Consider the following 21,251-nt stretch of genomic DNA (forward strand, 5'->3'; position numbering starts at 1 on the left):
TAGTCTGGATGAATTCACAATTAAGTTTAGCTAGAAAAGGAGTAGGTCATTTATCAGTGTTTTGTTGTGGTAGATTACAATTCCTAGGGTACATCTGTGAGCATTGGAATCCGTAATATGGGCTCACTTAAACAGAAGAAAATGGACAATGTTCTTACAGATTCTTTGCATGGCTTGGAGGAATTTGATTCAGTCATAGAGTCACTTCCAAAAATAGAACTTAACAGTTAAAGCAAATCAGGATCACCACATTGTTGAACAGAAACCATTAAGCAAGAATCCGGATTTTCTCTTAGCTTGCTATTAATTCAATCTGGCCTCTACAGAGAAGGAACTTTTGTCGTTAATGGAATTGTTTTGTTAATTTCTGTAAATCATAGCTGTCAATATGCACGTTTAAAGAATTACTCTTGGGTATCTCATTTTACATCATCTTCTAATATATTCCAATTACTCTTGTGGTTAAAATGTAAAAGTTAATAAAGCACCAACAGGTTAGGTCATAAATTCAGGTTTGATGGTATAATTATGTAAAGGTGTTACAGTTTTATCCATCAATAATTATTTGGGAGACTTTAACCAAGCAGTCCACAGCACCACCTACAGGCATTCTATGGGGTAGCTAGGAAGCCTCATAAATTCAACAATAAGCGATGCTTCAGATTAAACACAACAAAAAAGAACAACAGCTACTTTAACTTTTGAAACACATGATTAAAACTTCTGCAAAACTTGAAAAAGTAAATCAATGGTCCAATATTGCCTAATGCTGATTTACAACACAAAAGGCTGAGCCATTTTGGGGCAATTCTGCAATATTATGTCTGCATCTCCTTCATGGTTGAAACCTCCACTGGAAACTTTTAGCACTCATCAAGAAACAACTAAAATATGTCAATCTTTTATTATTTCATTTTCTTTAACATCATGATTATCAAGCCTAACACTTAATCTTAACTAAAGATGTGATGGCTTCATTTCTCAAACTTGTAAAAATGTGAGATAGGATTTCCCTGCTTTTGTTGTATTGCACTGATTCCTGTTTACTTTGACTTCCATCGTTTTCCAAAGATATATTTAAATATATTCAGTAAACCAAAGGCAGTACAAATTTTGTTACAACTTCCAGTTTTACATTGGAAATTTCAATTCAACTAAACCAAAGAATTAAAATAGTGCAGGATTATAACCTGGTACAATGAAACTGGCGGAAGAAAAGCCAGGTTTTACGTCGCATGGCCATTCTTTATAATTATTCACTTTGAAGCCACAAGATTTCCACAGTCATCGTTCTGATTAATGTTCAATATTCAGGTCAACTATTCCAAAGGTGAGAAAGTAAAGAAATGGAATATCTGGAAGGCTTAATTCATAGCAGCTCTGCCTGAATTATCACATAATTAAATTCAAATTTTGCAAAATATATTTTAGTGCTTTCTCTATTCAATTTGCTTCATTCAAATAATTGGATTTCTATTCAATGAATACGAAAAGAAGAGAAACCAATAATTATTATTTTATTTTTAACAGCCTTAATGATCATATTCAGTCTCTTTGACTTTTCTGTTATTATTGGTCCTAGGTCAAGATGTTCACTGAATCACTCTTTAAATGTAGGGATTATTTTGTCTCATATAATATACTGCATGCTTTCTTTAAACTCTCCATTTGAATACAGCATGTTTCTATGCAAATTTTTAAAAAAATGTGACCATTTGGAAACAACAATTTCAGACTATAGATAATGCAGAAATATGTCGAAAACCTTATTCAGCTCTAACAACTGCCCACTGCAATATTATTAATGTATTGGTTCATAAAAAAACTCAATTCCATAAAGATGTTCAAAATACAGTAAAAAAAACCTGGTATTCCACACCTCTGGGGATCGGTAGATGCCGGATAAGTGAATTTGCTGGTTGCTTGAAAATGATTAGCGAACAAAATGGTGAGGCGTGCTAATTTTAAACTTCTTTTTTTACCTATTTATTTTCCATGAATTCTGGATAGTAATACTGATCCTTCAGAATTTTTTTGCACACAGTATCACCTAACATTCTCGAGTTAGAAAAGAAAAAGGTTAACGAGCCAGCCCCTCTTTACAGCAGATTGAATTTCAAGAAAAGAATTGACAAGACAAGGCACTTTATGGGAAATGAAAACTGCTATTTGGTTGGGGTGGGGGGGGGGGGGTGTTGAATGTATAATGATTTTTTTAAAAAATGACAAAGTTGATACTGAATCCATTTCACTCATATAAAGGGATAAATTTTAAATTGACAAACTGAATATGAACAAGTTTCTCCAAGAATTCAGATAATGGTCATTTCAGCCCCCTGCATTGTGACTTGGAAGAATATTCTGCAGTTAAAAGCACTGATGATAGTGGGGAAATAAATTATAGGTTTTATTGAAGAATGAGCTAACTGGGTGAATGGTCTCCCTTATCTTCATGACCTCTGGAATGCATAAACCATCTATTGTCTGTTTGCAGTTTACAATGAACAATAATCATCACTAGAACACATGACAAGCGTCAAACAGTTCTATCATTCTTTTATTTCACACAAGTACACAGCGCAAGAATAACTGCCAACTTTACGATAAATTGACAGATTATAGAAGAATAAATATTAATAAAATGTAATTTAATTTGTTTTTTTTGACCCATATTCTGTCATGGATTCACTTTGATGATGAGCTACAATCGGGGTTTCATGGAACATACCATTCATCTTTTCTGCTTTTAACAGATTCCAATGAATGGTGTGACTTAAATGGGATGCACTGCAGTGATTCTCCACTGGTGTTAAACCTCCTGAGGCTTAGCCATTCTCATTAAGACATAGTGAAGGATAAATGTACTAACCTGTACTTGCCAGTCCTTACTTGGACAGCCTTCATACCACACTGCTGGGCTCCTCCAACATCATGTACAATATCATCTCCAATCATGAGAACCTGTCAGAGAAAAGAAATGAAGTAATTGATAAGATTATTTTGATGTGTTTGCATTTCTCAAAATATTAAATGTGAACTTGTCACCAAGATGAATTGGCTGACATTGAACGTCATTGAGCAAGAGCACACCGGAATTTACAATTCAGTCAACTGTTATCCTCTTTTCAAAAATTAAATCACAACTGGTTCAAAATCACGTGGAGCAATCAAGGCAAATGAAGGTTAAAACATGATTTAACAAGAAATTAATGTTTAATGTCTGGTCACTAGTCTGATTGCTATTGGTTCCATGTAACTAAGTACTACCTGTCATACGGTCGGGTGGTTGGTGACTAAACCAGCTCCCCCACCAGGCTTGCCTGGTGTGGAGGGTGGCTAGACACCCTGCAGGATGAAGAAAAAGGCCTGTCAAAGGGCAGATGAACCTTCTCATAGGGTCAACAGCCATCTAGGAAACACGCACCATGAGGCTTGGTCAGGGCATTCACCACAACAGAACTTCCAGCTGTCTTGGACCTCATCATGCCACTGGATCCTGGAGGGGATGTTGAGAGGATGGGTCTGGACCTGTGCAACCCCCTATTCACCTAAATCCATTCATCCACTCCTTTCTGAGGAGTGGGGTATCCTCATATCAAACCCCACAAACTGACTGAAAGGGACCATCATCATCCTATGGGATGGATAACCAGAAGAAAATATTTAAAAGAAATACACAAATTCAAAATAACATTTTCTGGCATCAGAGAATATAACAGTTTGAGAAAGTTTCAAGTTTCTGTAAATCTACATGATGAGAGATTCCCCACTGAAAGTGTCAGAAACCTCTCTGCTCCAGTGTGCCAGTTTGCAAGTGGACAAGTGTGATACCTCCACCTTCCATCTTGATAAAGACTTGAAACCATTTTGCACAAAGCAAGTTTTGAGCACAGGCTCGATGTGAAAAAGTCTTCAGGATTTTAGATCACAGTTAGGAGCTTGAACTGCCAAACTCTAATTTGTCCACTACTGATGGCATCAAAAAAAAAGGCACAGCATGTGACTCATGGTGGCTCAAAGATCTTGGAGCAGAAGGCATTAGAATGTCCACAGGCACAAAGGGTCTTCTGCAGCACCACATTGTACCTGAAGCTTCCAGGAGAACGTTTGCTAAATCACTTGTAACTGATGATCACTCATCTATTCATGATGTTTTTAACCATATTATAATGGAGATTCTTGAGAGAGAACAGTATCAAGCAAACTATCTCATCACATCGTGCTCAAATTCCTCAGGCTCTTGTAAGAATCCTTCTCTTAGAGGCTACCATAATAAGTATTAGAACCATCATGCAGGGCAAAGAAATCTTGCTCAGTGAAATTTGATTTTATTATTGACAGCCTCATCACAATAACCAGCGCTGAGAGAAAGGAAGAGTAGCTACTTGGAAACATACACATCTGCCGCAGCAGGTGTTCAAAAAGTTTTAGAATCATTGACTTATTTCAATTTCACTCCATGAATTTAATGATGGCCTTTAACTTGGTGAGAATGAATGGGCGGTAAAAGAATCAGAAGTCGAGCTGAAAAAAAATCTCTCTGTGCAGCAGATATAAGGAAGGGCTTATATTGCTCATCACACGAGATAAATCTCAGAATTAGTATCAGAATTTATTGTCATGAACAAGTCAATAAATTCTGTGTTTTGCAGCCGCGTCAGAGTGTAAACATTCATATAAACCACTTTACAACAGTAAATAAAAATAATACTGCATGAAAAGTCAGGCCGTGTCTTTGGTTCATTGATTATTCAGGAATCTGATGGCAGCGGGGAAGAAGCTGTCCTTGTGCCACTGAGTACTCATCTTTAGGCTCCTGTACCCTTTTCCCTGATGGTAGCAGAGTGAAGAGAGCCTGGCCTGGGTGTGGGGGTCTTTGAGGATAGAGGCTGCTTTTTTAAGGCACCTCCTCTTGTAGATGGAGTGAAGTCTGGTGCCTGTGATGCTGCAGGCCGAGTTAACGCCCCTCTGGAGTTTATTCTTGTCCTAAGAGTTGGCGCCTCCATATCAGGCAGAATGCTCTCCAGTGTACCTATCAGGTGACATATCAAACCTCCTCAAGCACTTCACAAAGTCGAGCCGCTGGCAGGCCGCCTTCATATTGCATCAACATGATCCTCGGAGATGTTAACTCCCAGGAATTTGTTCTTGACCCTCTCCACCACTGAGCCCTCGATGAAGACTGGGTCATGTTCCTCTCCCTCCTGGACACTACATCATTGCCATTTGTGATTCTGCTGACAACTGTGGTGTCATTGACAAATTTGTAGATAGCATTGGAATTGTGCTTGGCCACACAATCATGGGTGTATAACGAGTAGAGTAAGCACACATCCTTGAGGTGTGCCTGTGTTGATAATTAATGAGGAGGAGACGTTATTTCCAATTCATTCTGACTGTAGTCTTCTGATGTGAAAGTCAAGGATCCAGTTGCAGGGGGGGTGGGGGGTGCAGAGGCCCAGAGTTTGTAGCTTCTTGACCAGCACTGAGGGAATAATGGTGTTGAAAACTGAGCTGTAGTTGATGAAGAGCAGCGTATGTATGAGTTGCTGTTTTCAAGGTGATCCAGAGCTAAGTGGAGAGCCAACAACATTGTATCTGTGAAGAGAGATTGTGACGACAGGTGAATTGCAGTTGGTTCAGACCTTTCCTAGGTACGTGTTAATTTCAGCCATCACCAACCTCTCAAAGAATTTCATCACAGTAGAAGTCAGTGCTACTGGGTGGTCGTCGTTGAGGCAGCTCACACTACTTTTCTTTGGGGACCGGGATGATTGATGTCCTTTTGAAACAGGTGTGAACCTCTGATTGCAGCAATGAGCACTCTGGCTAGTTGGTTGGCACATATTTTCAGTATCCTGCCAGCAACGCCATCAAGGACTGACGCCTTGCATGAGTTCACCCTCTTGAATGATATTCTGACATCGTCCTCAGAGACAGATATCACAGGGTCCTCAGCCTCTGCAGAGATTCTAGTAGGCACTGTTGGTTCTCTTTCTCAAAGTAAGCATAGAAGGTGTTCAGGTCTTTGGTTAATGAAGCATCACAACCATCTATAGTGTTTGCCCTAGCTTTATAGATTGTAAGGGCCTGCACTCCGTGTCATAGCTGGCAAGCACCTGGTTGGCAGTGTGAAAGGAGCTAGAGACAGATGCACATCAGCTAATGCAGGGAGTGCAGGCCATTACAGCCTACAAAGCAAGGGCGAACATCATAGACAGATGTAATGTTTCAGAAATGGCCTTCTGCAGATCGTACCTGGACTTTTTGGAGAGATCTTGATCCCTGGCCTTGAACACCCTTGATCTCACCCTCAGCAGTTTGCAAATCCTCTGATTCATCCAAGGCCTCTGGTTGGGAAACACCCAGTATATGCACAGGGGCACAAACAAGTCCACGCAGTTCTTGAAGTTAGTGGGAAGCGTCGCATATTCATTCAAGTCTATGGATGTTCTTGATTATGTTCCAATCCACCAATTCAAAGCAGTCCTTGCTGTGGTCCTCAATCTCTGCTTGTACAGCAGAAGTAAAAGTATAGCCAGGTGATCAGACTTGCCGAAGTGCAGTCATGGTATGGCTTGGTATGCATTCTTCATGATGGTGTAGGAGTGGTCAAGTGTGTTGGCTCGCCTGGTCTCACATGGTGGTCGTTTATCAGAGACTTCTTCAGGTTGGCCTGATTGAAGTCCCCTACAATAATTGAGAAGGCATCAGGATGTGCTGTCTTGTGGCTGATAATCACAGTGTCAGTCCCTCCAGTGGCAACCTGATGTTCGCCTGGGGCAGAATGTTCACTGCAACCAAGATGATGATAGTGAACTCCCTTGGCAGGTAGAATGGGTGGCACTTAATTGCTAGATGTTCCAGATCGGGGAACATAACTCATGTTTGTGCACCACATGAATTGAAGATGACACAAACACTGCCTCTCTTGGTTTTGCCTGACACTGCTGTCCAATCAGGGTAGTGGAGGGTGTAGCCTACAGGCTATATCGCCATTTCCTGAATGTCCGCATTTAACCATGTTTCTGTAAAGCACATCACACAGCACTCCCTGAAGACTCTCTGATGTGAAGCCTGCCTTGGAGTTCATCAAGTTTGTTCTCCAAGGACTGTACATTGGCCAGGAGGATGGTAGGGAGCGGAAGCTTGTTATTTCTTTCCAGCCCTCCTCACAGCCACCAAATTATACAGGAATTTCCTAGTGCTTGCAAAACAAACATGTCTTGCAAATACAGTAAAATCCCCATTATCTGGCATTCCATCAACCAAAACAACTGACAAAAAATATTGAGGAAATAAATCGATTTTAAAAATAAATAAGAATAAATAAAGTTTTAAATAAAAATTTAAATAAAAGTTTAAAAATTGTGAAAGTAAATGTTCTCTGAAGCAACACACAACCCCTGGGACGCAAACATTCAGCCAGAAGAGTGCCCTGCCTGCAGCAGCTGTTTGAATAAAGTTCCAATAAAGTTGTGTTTGAACAAAATGGTGGTGCCCAGGATAAATAGATGGCCAGTGCTGTTCGCCACTGGGACAACTCTCCCAAAGAGTCTCCCTATCCCTGGGGTATGAGTCTTTATTTTTAAAAGTATATTATTAAGTATAGTAGTAAAGCTTTATCTATAAACATGGAGATTTGGCTCCCATTGAGAATGGCTGGATTACATTATGGTCATGTTTAATATTGGGATTTGTTGTACAGACTTCATGCAGCCGATTTGGATCTGCCAAGTTTACAATGCTAATTCTCCAAAGAGTCATAATTATTTTCTGTGCATATGTTTTATGGAAAACTTAATTCTTTTAAAGAAGCATCTGCAAAAAATCTACTTTTCTTGGCATGAATTGGCACGTACTAAGAGGGAGGTAGGCCTTATCTAAAATGGCATGGATTCAAAATAACTTTTAAAAATTTGCATATACAAACATCAACAAAAAAAAAAGCAAATGGAAACAAAAGAATAGTATTACATTAAAAGCTTTCCCAGCAAGAATCCAAAAATTTTCCCAGAAGATGTAATGCACACGGACCACTGATGAATTTCTTTTGATTTATTTCCCCACTGTTGTCAGGCAGAAGAACAACAAATTTGAAATCATACATCAGAGATTCAAGGGCAGCATCGCCCAACATGTTATCAGCCAATTGAATGGCCCTCCCATCAGCAAAACAATGTGGCCCTTGCACTATTTTAGCTGAACGTTTTTTTCTGCAACAACGAGATAGACAACAGACTCGCCAGGGCAAATAGCGCCTTTGGAAGACAACACAAAAGAGTCTGGAAAAACAACCAACTGAAAAACCTCACAAAGATTAGCGTATTCAGAGCCGTTGTCATACCCACACTCCTGTTCGGCTCCGAATCATGGGTCCTCTACCGGCATCACCAACGGCTCCTAGAACGCTTCCACCAGCGTTGTCTCCGCTCCATCCTCAACATTCATCGGAGTGACTTCATCACCAACATCAAAGTACTTGAGATGGCAGAGGCCGACAGCATCAAATCCATGCTGCTGAAGATCCAACTGCGCTGGGTAGGTCACGTCTCCAGAATGGAGGACCATCGCTTTCCCAAGATCGTGTTATATGGCGAGCTCTCCACTGGCCACCGAGACAGAGATGCACCAAAGAAGAGGTACAAGGACTGCCTAAAGAAAGCTCTTGGTGCCTGCCACATTGACCACCGCCAGTGGGCTGATATCGCCTCAAACCGTGCATCTTGGCGCCTCACAGTTCGGCGGGCAGCAACCTCCTTTGAAGAAGAGCACAGAGCCCATCTAACTGACAAAAGACAAAGGAGGAAAAACCCAACACCCAACCCCAACCAACCAATTTTCCCTTGCAACCATGTCTGCCTGTCCCGCATTGGACTTGTCAGCCACAAACGAGCCTGCAGCTGATGTGGACATTACCCCTCCATTAATCTTCATCCGCGAAAACAAGCCAAAGAAGAATATTCTACACTTTTGTTGCATTTTGCACTAAACATCATACTCAAAGATAAGTTGACTTGACTGAATAGCATGCAAAATCAATGTTTTTTCATTATATCTCGGTTACACTTGACCAATCTTGGCACTATGTGACAATCAAGTCTTCCTCTAATAATATTCCAGATGATCCGACATAGTAACTCTGTCCTGCAAAAAAAAAAAACAACTGCCTTCCCAAAGGTAAAGAAGCTGAGCCCTGAGTTATGTTACTGTTGAACACCTAGCCTCTTGCAACCTTGTTGAAAATGCACTCCTGTACACTTCTCTCTCTACAACCCTCTAGAGTCTAGATCAGTGGTGAATGACCCATTTCATGGAATCTTTGATCTCTCATTCAGCCCCAGGCATGTATAAATAAATAAATAATAATTAAGTAGATGTTCAGTTTCCACATGTATTAGTGAGGGAAACTGCAAGGTATCTGGGCCTCCCAGCAACAACCCAAACTTTGTTACACATCCCAATTGCCAAATAACAAATCTGTAAATTAAGCAAGCAAGGGATTACAATAACAATATAAAAAAAAACCTTTGCTTCTGGCTGGAAAGAACCCAACCAGAGTTGGGTCCAAGTCTTCAGCATTGGCGACTCCATTCTCAATAGAGGGTGCAGTGCTGTCCGCATCGAAGAAATCGCATTGGGCTCCCAGACCTCAGGCTCTACAATTCTTTCAACCCCAAAAGTTCAATAGACCCCCCAGCATTTATCAACCCCTTGGATAGTCCCATCAATCCCCAGGGGTCAATGGCGACCACTTTGGTGACCTTTAGTCTAGATGTAGGATGCCAATTCTGTAGTCACTGAAGACCTTCCTTTACCAATGTACTCACGCATTCAATATTCCCATCCTGGGACTATTAAGCTGAACGAATCCAGAGTATTGAGAAAACTCCATTCATACAAGAACTGTCTGTCAAATGCTGGCCAGGTAGAAGCTAGATATCAGCTATAATAAATCTGAATGTATTGAATGGAGAATCAGAACTTTAAATAACCATATCAATCACACCACTGTTTCACTGGAGACCTTGATGAACTCCAAACAAAACATGGCAAAGAATTTCTAGATTCTGGTTGAGGTGATTCACATATCAATTCTCTATCCCATTCCCTTGTCAATATGTCTGGCCATGATCTCATATATTGCCAGACTGAGACCACCTGTAAATTAGAGGAAGAACACCTCATCTTCCAACTGGGTACCCTCCAACCAGATGACTACATGAGGGTTTTCACCCCACTCTAAAATCCCTCCCTCCCATCCAACTCCCCCAAAGAAAAAAATACCATATACAAATTGAAAAAGTTAAAAAAAATTATTTTATAGGTATAAAAAGATAAAAAAGAAAAAAAGTAAAAAGAATCTTTGGATTGCAGAGAGATGTCATGCAGTACAATTCATCAGTTCTAACATAAACATACAGAGGAGAATTCTACAGGGCTAGAGGGATAAAAGGATGTCACTACAGATTCAATCCCATTATTTGAGTGTACGGGTGCCAAATTTGTAAAAACAGAGTATTTATTTCTTAAATTATAAATAATGTATTTTCCAAGGGAATACAACTTTGAATATCAACGTGCCACCTAGGTAAAGTTACAGATATTCCGATTTTCAAGAGATTGCAATTCATTTCTCACTACTGCTAAAGCTAATTTGACAAATTTCCATTGATACATTGGTAGTTTCAATTTATGAGTTGTGCCTTCAATATTTCCTAATAAAAACAGATCAGGATGTAACAGAATAACAACTCCTGTAACTTGTAAAAAGTTACTAATAGACACCCAAAAAGGTTTCACATTTGGACAAGACCATGTTGCGTGTATGAAAGATCCTACATCCTCATCACATCTAAAACAACATTGACTGTGACAGTACAGATCTATCACCAATGTATATAGTGTATATAGTTACAGTATCTAGACTGTGCTTACAGCGATTGGCTGAGAGCTAAGCCACGCCTACTGTTTGGGCCTTAAAGGGTTGTGTCCCTAGCCAGGTCGGATCATTCCGGACTGGTCGGCCACCTGTGAAGAGCTCCTGTCTTTTGCTAATAAAAGACTTGGTTTGGATCAACAAGTCTTTGATTCTTTCGACGAGCTCTACATTGACTTCTCTGGTTTTCGTTAAAAACATCTCGCTTCACCCGTCTTCTCTCCATTTCCTGTCTCCTTTTAAATTCTATCTCATCCCTTATCACATCCAATTAACACCTCTTGTTGGTCTGGATTCCTCCCCCATTGTTTGAATTCTGAGCCTTTCTAATATATTTGAAATGTACTGGGAAGGGGGGGGGGGGGGAGGAGGGGGGGAGGGTGTAGGTTAATTGGCTGTAATTTGGGCACCACGACCTGTGGGCCAAAATGGCCTGTTACCGTACTATATGTTTAAAAAAATTATTTAAAAAAATTTATACCCCACTTCTGCTTTTTCTGAATTTTCCTTAAAGAAGGGCTTAGGCCTGAAATGTCAGCAATATACCTTTGTCTCTTATAGATACTGAATAGCCCAGCTGAGTTCCTCCATCATTTTCATGTGTTTACTACAATAACAGCACCTGCAGCTTACCATGTTTCACTCCCATGATTCACATGCCTTCAAGTACGCTTCTTTTAACTTGGACATAGACTCATTTAGTCTGGTGGCAAACCGAAGGACATGCATTTTCTTTATCCAAATCAGTAATTACAGAGAGTGTTGGGAGAGAGAGCTAATTTTTTGGGGGGTCTTTATCAGTATTGTCCAAAGAAGAAGCTCTAAGCAAATGCAACAAGTTTTAAAAGATCAAGTTTGTGTACACAGTGCTTAAAGCTGGATGCAATAAACTTCACTCTACGTTAGATCACAAGTACACCTACATCAGGCTGTTGTTAATTGACTACAACTCAGTGTTCAACACCATCATTCTTCATCGGTTATTGATAAAGCACAAGCACCTTCTCAAAAATTCTACTCTTCTAATTTCATATGGTTTTCAATGAACAATACTAAACTATAAACCCGATTGCAGCTTAAGTACATTTTCAGTCTGGTTTCTTTTTTTTTTTTAAAAACCAGGAGTAGCAGCATTTTTATTGATAAAAATCAGAAATTATTTTCTTGCATCAATCTCAAAAAAGGAAGGACAAATACACGCAGATGCTACTCAAAATACAACTGCATGAGAGCAGTGGTGCTTGCAGAACGGATAGTGGCAGACGCCTGTAAAAATGGGCTCTGGCCTCAGGGGAGTTTAGTGATTTACTATCAGTGAAGGGCAATAATCACGAAAGGCTTTGCAATTATCCCAAATCATTTAGGATTTTAAAAAATCATTGGTGAGAAGATAGAGGTCAAAAGATCTCATGTCAGGGGAAATAAAAAGCTCTGGTCATCAAACCCAAGGTATAAAATACTTTTTTTCATGTTGACAGGGTAGGTAGGAATATCGAAGGGACTGAGCATATGTGACAGGCAGTCCAACCAACGGAAGAGTAAACTTCACCTTTCTGATTAATTTGGAAAAATGAAATGACTACTCCAGGAGTTAAGAATAAATGTTCTATGGCAAATAATTCATAACAGAAATATGACAGCCATTCTTGGTAAATTTAGTCACAGAAATACACAAACTAAGCTCATAAAAATGTGAATTTCCAAATAAAATCAAAGTTTAAATGGTACTTTGATCACAAATAAAGCATTATCCAATATTCCATACCTTGATGACAGGCTCAAGTCTGACACCTCAGTTATGTATCTTTACCTTTGCTCTATGAAGGATGCTGGTTGATCTGCCGAGTTTCTCCAGCAATGCGTGTTTTACTTATTCAAGACAATTTTTTGCTTTCCTTGTTTATATTATCAGTGACAATGAGCTACATCATTTTGCTGAGAATTCTGAAAAATCTACTCTCAATCTTGATGACCGCAATTTCATGCACTCTGGAGGGAGCACCTCGAACCCATGGTCACTGATTAAACATTTTCTTATTGCATGCACATCTCCTGAGATGTCATAGTTCTAACTCAAATGCCGCTGTCTATTAAATGATAATTCCCTCATGTGATTCTTATTGTGCTGTACAGATAAGTGTGAATTATCCCCCAGTAAAGTGATAGATGGTGCTTAAATAAACCATGTCAAATGTAAAGCATGATTTCTAAGGTCACAGCATTTTCAGTAGAAAATGCTCATTCACGAAATAACAATGGTTGATATTATTCAAGCCTTCAACCAACTTTATGTAATCGCTTTCACTCAATTCATTTCACTGGTAAAAAAATACATAACTGATAAATAAGCAAAAAAATGACAAGGATAAAATGCATTCACAGAAACAAATATAATAAATATCAAGCAAATTCTTTCTCTTCAATTTTTAAAAAATTTAGACATACAGCACAGTAACAGGCCATTTTGGCCGTGCCGCCCAATTAACCTTCTCCCCCGGTACATTTTGAATGGTGGGAGGAAACCAGAGCCCCCGGGGAAAACCCATGCAGACACAAGGAGGACGAACAAACTCCTTTTAGACAGCGTGGGATTCGAACCCCGGTCCCAATCGCTGGTGCTGTAACCACTACACCAACTTGGCCTCCCGTGAAGATTTTCATGAAAATGCTCATTCACGAAATCATGGGTAAGCAGATAATGTTTTTTTGGTCACACCCAGAGCTTCTGCTAACATGGGAGGAGTTAGTCACACATGACCTTTAAAATACTGATAAGATTACCAGAATATTCTGAAACACAATACAATAATTGTCACCAATAATCCAATGTCTGCGATTTTAAGTTATCTTAAATTATTAAATACAAGACAATATATGAAAAAATCCATTATCCCATTTCAGAAATTAATTAATTCAACTAAAGTCTCACTTTCAGCTCAGAAACATACATTCACTGCAGTAATTCCAGCCTCAAATTTCTTTTAAACTGAAGAACGTGTATATCTATTTCTTCCTTTATAATGAAGTGTCAAAAGAAAAAAAACTGGAATTGCTGGAAATCTGAAATAACATTAGAAAAGGCTGCAAACAGCAAATCCTACAGCGTCAATAGAAAAGAAGGCAGAAATAATATTTCAGGACTGAAATCCTTCACCAGAACTCAAAAACTCTGAGAGTTGACTGGTTTTTTTTAAACTATATGTAGGAAGATAACATTAAACTGGAAAGATGCAGAAAAGATCATAAAAGATGTTACTGGGACTGGAGGGCTTGAGCTACAATATCTTCTGGCAACTGCTCCAAAAAAGCATGCTAGAACATGGAGTTGTTCAAGTGAACCGGTACGGTCTTGAAGGCCGACATGGCCTGTTTCCGTGCTGTAAACGGTTATATGGTTATAAGGAGAGACTCATGGTGTATTGGAGGGTGAGGGATGACCTCAAAGGGTACATCACATCATGAGGGGCACAGATGAGGAGAATGGTAATTATATTCCCCCAGGGTAGTGAAATCTAAAACTAGAGGGCATAGAGTTAAATTTCAAATTTATTGTCAGAGTATTTACATGCATCACAAACAACCCTGAGATTCTTTTTTCCTGCCGACCAGCCAGAATTACCACTCATTGACAGTGCTATATAAAAAAAACGGTCTCAATGTACACAGGTAAACAAGTAAAGAAATGTAAACAAACTGAGTGTGCAAAACAGAGAGAAAATAAAATCAATAAAAAGCAAAAGAGTGCATAAATGTGTCCCTGATTGAGTTTGTTGTTGATGAGTCTGATGGTAGAGGGGGGAGGAGGGCAGCTGTTCCTGAACCTGGTGGTGTGAGTCTTGTAGTACCTAGACCTTTTTCCTCATGATAGCAGTGAGAACAGAGCATGTGCTGGGTGATGTGGATCCTTGATTATTGCTGCTCTCTGACAGCACTATCCCCTGAAGATATTCTTGATGGTGGGGAAGGTTTTAACTGAGATATCCTGGGCTGTGTCTACTACTTTTTGTAGGGCTTCACGCTCAAGGGTATTGGTGTCCCCACATCAGATTGGGATGCAGCTGCTTAGCACACTTTCCACCACACGTGTAGAAATTTGGCAGGGTTTCAGATTTTGAGAGGTAATGTCATCTAGTTCTGGTCTCCGCTACAAATGGAAACAACTTACCTACCTTATGCCTTTCATAAGTTTCCATAAGATCCTCTCTCATTCTTCTAAATTCTAGCAAGTACAGTCCCAGACGACTCAATCTCTCCTCATAGGACAACCCCTTCATCCCTGGAATCAACCTGGTGAACCTCCTCTGCACCACCTCCAAGGCTAGTAAATCCTTCCTCAAGTAAGGAGACCAGAACTGCACACAGTTCTCCAGATGCAGCATAAATTCAGTCTCTGTTCTTAAATTCAGTCTCTCTAACAATGAAGGCTAATATTCCATTTGCCTTCTTGATAGCCGGCTGCACCTGCAAATCAACCTTTTGCGATTCATGCCCAAGCCCTCCCAAGTCCTCCTGCACAGCAGCCTGCTGCAATCGTTTGCCATTTAAATAGTATTCGGATCTTCTATTCTTCCTTCCAAAGTAGATAACCTCGTATTTGCCAATATTGTACTCCATCTGCCAGACTCTTGCCCACTCACTTAGCCCACTCACTGTATCCTCTGCACACTTTAATTTTCCACTCATTCATTGAGTCAGTAGATTTTCAAAGAACAAACACATACTTTTAGGCAAAGCAAGGTCATCAGCAAGTTGCAAATTTCCCCCAAGTCAATGCCAACCCAATCTGTGTCAGGACTACCTTATTACACAAACATTTAAACTCATAACTAAGCATTTTTATACCATTTTCTGGGATTCAAAAACACTTCTCATAATTATTATGATTTCTGTTATTAAAATGATCTGTCATTACACTGGCTCGTTATGTTTCCCTCATGTTTTAAAAAGGAAAAAATGTCCATTTTAAATTTTAGAGATTATAGCATAAACCAATAACACTCACATACATTCATGTTAATCATGGAATGGAAAAACTAGAGCATTGAGAGGAAACCCCTCTGGACACAGGGAGAACAGACAAACTCCTTATAGACAGTAGCAGATTCGAACCTGGTGTAATAGTGTTGAACTAACAGCTGTGCTAACAGTCCAATGCACAACTTATTCTTTGTAACATATTTATATTTTTACTGTTATTTCTCCAAATACAGAACAATCCCATTGCTTCTGCCATGCAGTGAATCTATTCAACAATGAACATCTGTAAACCTTTGAAAACTCAACTGATTGAAAACCACCAGAAACAGTTCAAACAAGCATTTTTCATACAATTGACAATTCAAATGCCTTGTATTAATGACTAATCCCTACCTGATTGGGTTCCAATCCCATATCTGATAAAGCAGACAAGAAAAACATCTTTGCTGGCTTGCCAACAACTTCGGCTTGAATATCACAGGCATACTGGAAAAAGCAATGGAAAGAGAATCAAATTCACATGCTCTTTGCAAGAAAGCTCTGAAAAACACAGTTCCAGGTGTGGATTTGCATTAATTTAAATGAAAGAGAATGGATAAATTTAAAAAAGTTGCAGGTTATTGAAGCATTTTTTAAATGGGCAAGATATAACAAGTACTGCTGTAACAATTAAATCGGTGGTTTTCAAACTGCCCCCTAAACTCACATTCCACCTTAAGTATGCCATAGGTGTTCTGTGATTGGTAAGGGATTGCTAAAGGTGGTAAGTGAGTGGGAAGGGAAGGTTGAGAATCACTGCTCTAGACCCAATTTTTACTGAAATATTTTGCTTGAAGAAAAATTGTCATTGGTCCATTTCCTTTGCCATTATAAAACAGTGTATGTCATGAGTTAATTAGGTACAATTAAAACAGTGGTTTTCAAACCTTTTCTTTATACTCACACACCACCTTAAGCAATCCCTGACTAATCACAGAGCACTTAGTGATTGCTTAAGGTGGAATGTGAGTTTGGGAGGGGGGGGAGGGGAAGTTTGAAAACCACTGAATTAAATAATTATTTACCCTCAAATTAACGATGCATTTTTCATGACAAGTTGGCTTTTGTTGGATGAAGAAACCAAGCTGTCACATCTAAAGTGCCAGCAGCAGAAATTTGATCAGAAATGATCTGAAGTGATAAGACATTCACAAATTTGATGGTGGTAATGACTCACCCAACCTCCGATATTGTGCACAGAAAATAAAAGTGACATTAGCTCGAATTCTGCCGTCCACAGCAACGTAGCTGCATTTCTCACAGATCTATGAAAAGTCTTCGGACCTCCCTGCACTGCAGGAACTTGAGACAGGCAGTGTGGATGCTTCAGAACCAGCCCAAGCCCAAAACAGCTAACTAAACACCAACAGCTAGCCAACCCATGCCCCCTTGCTAGGTGTCAAAACCACATTTAGATTTTTTTAATGTTATTTAAAAAAACAAAAATATGAAAACATTGACGAATTTTAAAACATCTGAAGGAGCTAATATTGGCTTTCTTTGCAGCCACTTACTTCAATAGAAAAGAACATCCTGAGCCATGTTCAGCTTAGCCCACTTGGATTTCTCACTCTACTTGCATGAAAAATACTGCCAACAGCTTCAGCACAGAATATCTTGAAGCTGCTGCTAGTTAAATAGGGAAATGCTGCACTTACAGTTCACTACTTGGTCTCTTCAAAATTTTGGGCATTATATCGCAGGCATCACAGAAGAACAGAAAGGAAGCCTTCGAGCATTTACCCTTTCATCCTGACATCAAATGTGTGTTTTCTTATCACTATTTGCTTGCAAGAAGCAGTAGTACATCAGGTCAAATGCCAATTCAATTTTAAAAAGCTCTGTATTGTTCCCACAAGGACTTCAACGATATTGGGCGACCCGGTTGGCACAGCAATTAGTACTGGATTCGAAGCCTGGTCCCGTCTGGAAGGAGTTTGTACGTTCTCCACATGGCTGCATGGGTTTACTCCCACCTTTCAAAATGTACTGGGGGGTTGAAGGTCAATTGGTGTAATTGTGGGCCGAAAAGGCTGTTACCGTGCTGTATGTCTTAATTTAAAATGTATGTAATACTATGTATAGCCAGCAGAGGGAGTGGGTGAGTTAAAAGCTCAGTCGAGAGGCATGCTCTGCCAGCTTTTAACTGAGAAGATATTAGAGATTCTTAGGGACAGGCCAATGTCCAGCTGCCTGCTGCTTTCAGTAAAACAATGTGTGCCAGTCAATTCCAACCGCACAGACATTTGCCTTGGTTGAGGGATCAAAACTAGGAATTTAAAGTAATTGTCTTGAAAAATTAAGAGTGAGGTAAGAATATTTATTTTTCTCCCAGATGGCAGCAAACAAAAAGGTAGGGAGAGGCAGAAGCCCTCATTTGAAAAGTAAGCTAATATGTACATGACGAGTTATGGCCGACAGAAGTATGGATCTGCATCAGGCAAGGCAGATCTCGTCAAGGATCAAATGACTTCTTCTGGTTGGTAAATGTTCTATGATGAACACAGGCCATTCCTCAAAAGGTTCAGATGGGCAAGAGGGGAGATAAATTTGGTTGAAGCATCAGAAAAAGTATTAATTTCATAAAATTAGTTAAGGCAAGCATAATTCACATGTGCATTTGGCACATTCTCATTTCAATTATAGAAACATGCATCAACTTTGACAAGCAGGGTTTATTTGTGCCTGCGTGGGTTTTCCCCGTGGGCTCAGATTTCCTCCCACTGTTCAAAACGTACTTGGGGGTGTAGGTTAACTGGGTGTAATTGGGCAGCATGGACTTGTGGGCAAAAATGGCCTGTTACTGTGCTACATGTCTAAATATTTTTTTAAAAATTAAAAACACTAAATTAAAAGAAAAGATTTGGATTTGTTTCAAATAGAATTGTCAAATCTAAGTAATTAAACCAGGAGAAATCATCTAAAAAACGCAAAAAAAAAATGAAGCCTCAGAATAAACTCGCCATTTCTTGTTGGAGATATTACTGATGGTCTCATCACAAAACCACACATCGAAAACTGCAGCTCAAAGAACTCTTGATTTGGAGACCTTGTACTACCTCTGATCATAAAAAAAACTTCTTGGAGGAACTCAGGCTCCAGCCTGAAACATCAACCATTCTTTTTCTCCCACTGATGCTGCTCAACCCATAGGCCCCCCACCCCCCCCCCCCCATCCCCCCATCCCCAGCAGATTGTGCTTAGCTTCAGGTTTTCACACATGCAGTCTCCTGTGAGTCTCCAACTGAGGGATTTAAGGTCACAAAGCACGATTATGTTGAGGCCCTTGAGCACTTGACCCTCTCACATCCCATTTTCTACCTTCCTCACTTCCTTTGTGAGCTCCTCTGTTCTCATTCATCCTTATGGAACCTAACCAACGTAGATCACGTTTTAGCTCGCTTAAAAGGGAAACAAATCTTGATAACAATTTCTTCAAGCAAAATTGCCCACGTCTATAACTCCTTCGTTATCCTAGATTGTCATTGGAGCGTTGCACAACACAGTGAGAATGCCAAAAATATCTTGTTCAATATATAGGTAAATATATTGTTGATTTAACATTACATTTGCCATGGAATTAAAAATCGCAGCAAAGAAATACAGTGTAAAAATTCCTAGTATAGTACCTCCAAGGCCTTCATGTAAGCACCAACATCAAGTTTCATCCCATCAGTTTCCTTATAATAACGCCTGAAGTATGGAAGTAGAAATAAACGTAAAAATAAGTGCATAGAAAAAGGAAGCCGTGCAGAGAGCTGAAGCATAACATTTTTTATAATTTCTACTGGTGAAGAAACCAAATAATTAATAACAAATGTACATATAAATGCTAATAATAAGGTAACAAGCATATCAAGGAATGATGAATGCAGCCCAATTTAGAGACCTCTCCAACTTGTTTTACATAGCACTAAATAAATTCCAATAGTTTTAACTCCAATATAGAGTTTATTTCAGCTGACAATTTAGAAAAAAAAATTAAAATTTAGACGTACAGCACAATAACAGGCCATTCCAGCCCACGAGCCCCATGCCGCCAATTACCCTACAACCCCCGGTAATTTTCAAACATTTGGAGGAAACTGGAGGCCCCGGGGAAAACTTTTGCAAATATGGGGAGAACATACAAGCTCTTTAGAGACTGCGGCAGATTCGAACCCTGGTCCCGATCACTGGCTCTGTAACGGCGTTGCACTAACCGCTACACCATCCACGCTGGCCCAAAGAATGGGTCAAATAGTTTCTTCCAAAACAAACATCAGTGGAAGCTGATTAAAAATTTCACTGTCATATGAAGAAAAACAAAATCATATTGTTCAGTAAAGTCTTTCAAAATAAACCTGTATTGGAGATAAAGTCAGGAATGATAAAGATTACTGGAAAAAGGATAACATTTTTAAATGTTTCTCAGTTTATTACAAGCTCAACTTAAAAAAAAAAACTCACATTGTCCTCTCTTTTAAATGTAATTCACCTTCACTCAAGCAGATAATGTCAGCTGAGTGACAGAATTATTGAGCAAATAATTTTTTTCTGAACTATTTCTGCTCTATGCCAGATGGACTGAATTAAGGTGTACGACAGCAGATGAGGAATGTGCAACATGATCAGACATGGTTTTATAGTTTATCTTTCTACCATTTTCAATTATATATCAGAACCTCTCTTTCAAATGACCACTTGACCTCTGCTCGAGCTGTCATTAACCTTCTATAGCCCAGTGTAAGCTAATACTGGCATGACCGGAGATATTACACCACCAGTTACATTCTCCACTCAAAATAGATATGGAATGTAAATGAATATTCTAGTCTCCCTCAGTAATTTTAACCATATAACCATTTACAGAGCAGAAACAGGCCATGTCGGCCTTTCGAGTCCACACCAGTTCACTAGAATAACTCCACTAGCTCAAACCTCCCACTCTCCGCCAAATTTTGTCACACTGGCATAACTTTTTAATTTCCCTTTCTCTTATGACAGATATATCATCCCAATTTTGAATTTGCTCTGGAGCCATGTGGTATTCTTATTAAATTAGATTGCACATTCACACATTACTTCTATATTGACTAAATTTTAAACATTGCAATGCTGCAGAATATGAGAATATAATTATAACCTATACTTTAATATTAATAAACTTCATTGATTCAGCCTTGTACTCCTTTCAACAATTATGCACTGCCGCCTCTTTTCCCCGGTTTTTGCTTATTACTTCATTTAATTCAAAGCTGAATGATGGACAGAGATTTCCAGGTTGCAAATGGTGCTCTTTTAACTTGCCACTGGA

The 21,251-nt window shown here is 39.4% G+C and overlaps 1 protein-coding gene across 3 annotated transcripts in view; it reads right to left on the reverse strand.

Moving 5' to 3' along the window:
* The window catches only part of lhpp (phospholysine phosphohistidine inorganic pyrophosphate phosphatase), a 95,684-nt gene that overhangs the window by 40,391 nt on the left and 34,042 nt on the right, over positions 1 to 21,251 (reverse strand). For all 3 annotated transcript variants that reach the window (XR_011345299.1, XM_069899750.1, XM_069899751.1), the window contains exons 4-6: positions 19,585 to 19,648; positions 16,310 to 16,402; positions 2,870 to 2,961 (exon numbers count right to left, since the gene is read on the reverse strand). Coding sequence is in view for 2 of the 3 variants with exons in the window: in XM_069899750.1 (XP_069755851.1) it covers positions 2,870 to 2,961; positions 16,310 to 16,402; positions 19,585 to 19,648 (249 nt within the window). In the remaining variant the exon portion in view is untranslated. The remainder of the gene's footprint in view (positions 1 to 2,869; positions 2,962 to 16,309; positions 16,403 to 19,584; positions 19,649 to 21,251) is intronic.

Source organism: Narcine bancroftii, chromosome 10 (assembly GCF_036971445.1).
Source record: "Narcine bancroftii isolate sNarBan1 chromosome 10, sNarBan1.hap1, whole genome shotgun sequence".
In the NCBI taxonomy this organism is placed as follows: Eukaryota; Metazoa; Chordata; class Chondrichthyes; order Torpediniformes; family Narcinidae; genus Narcine; species Narcine bancroftii.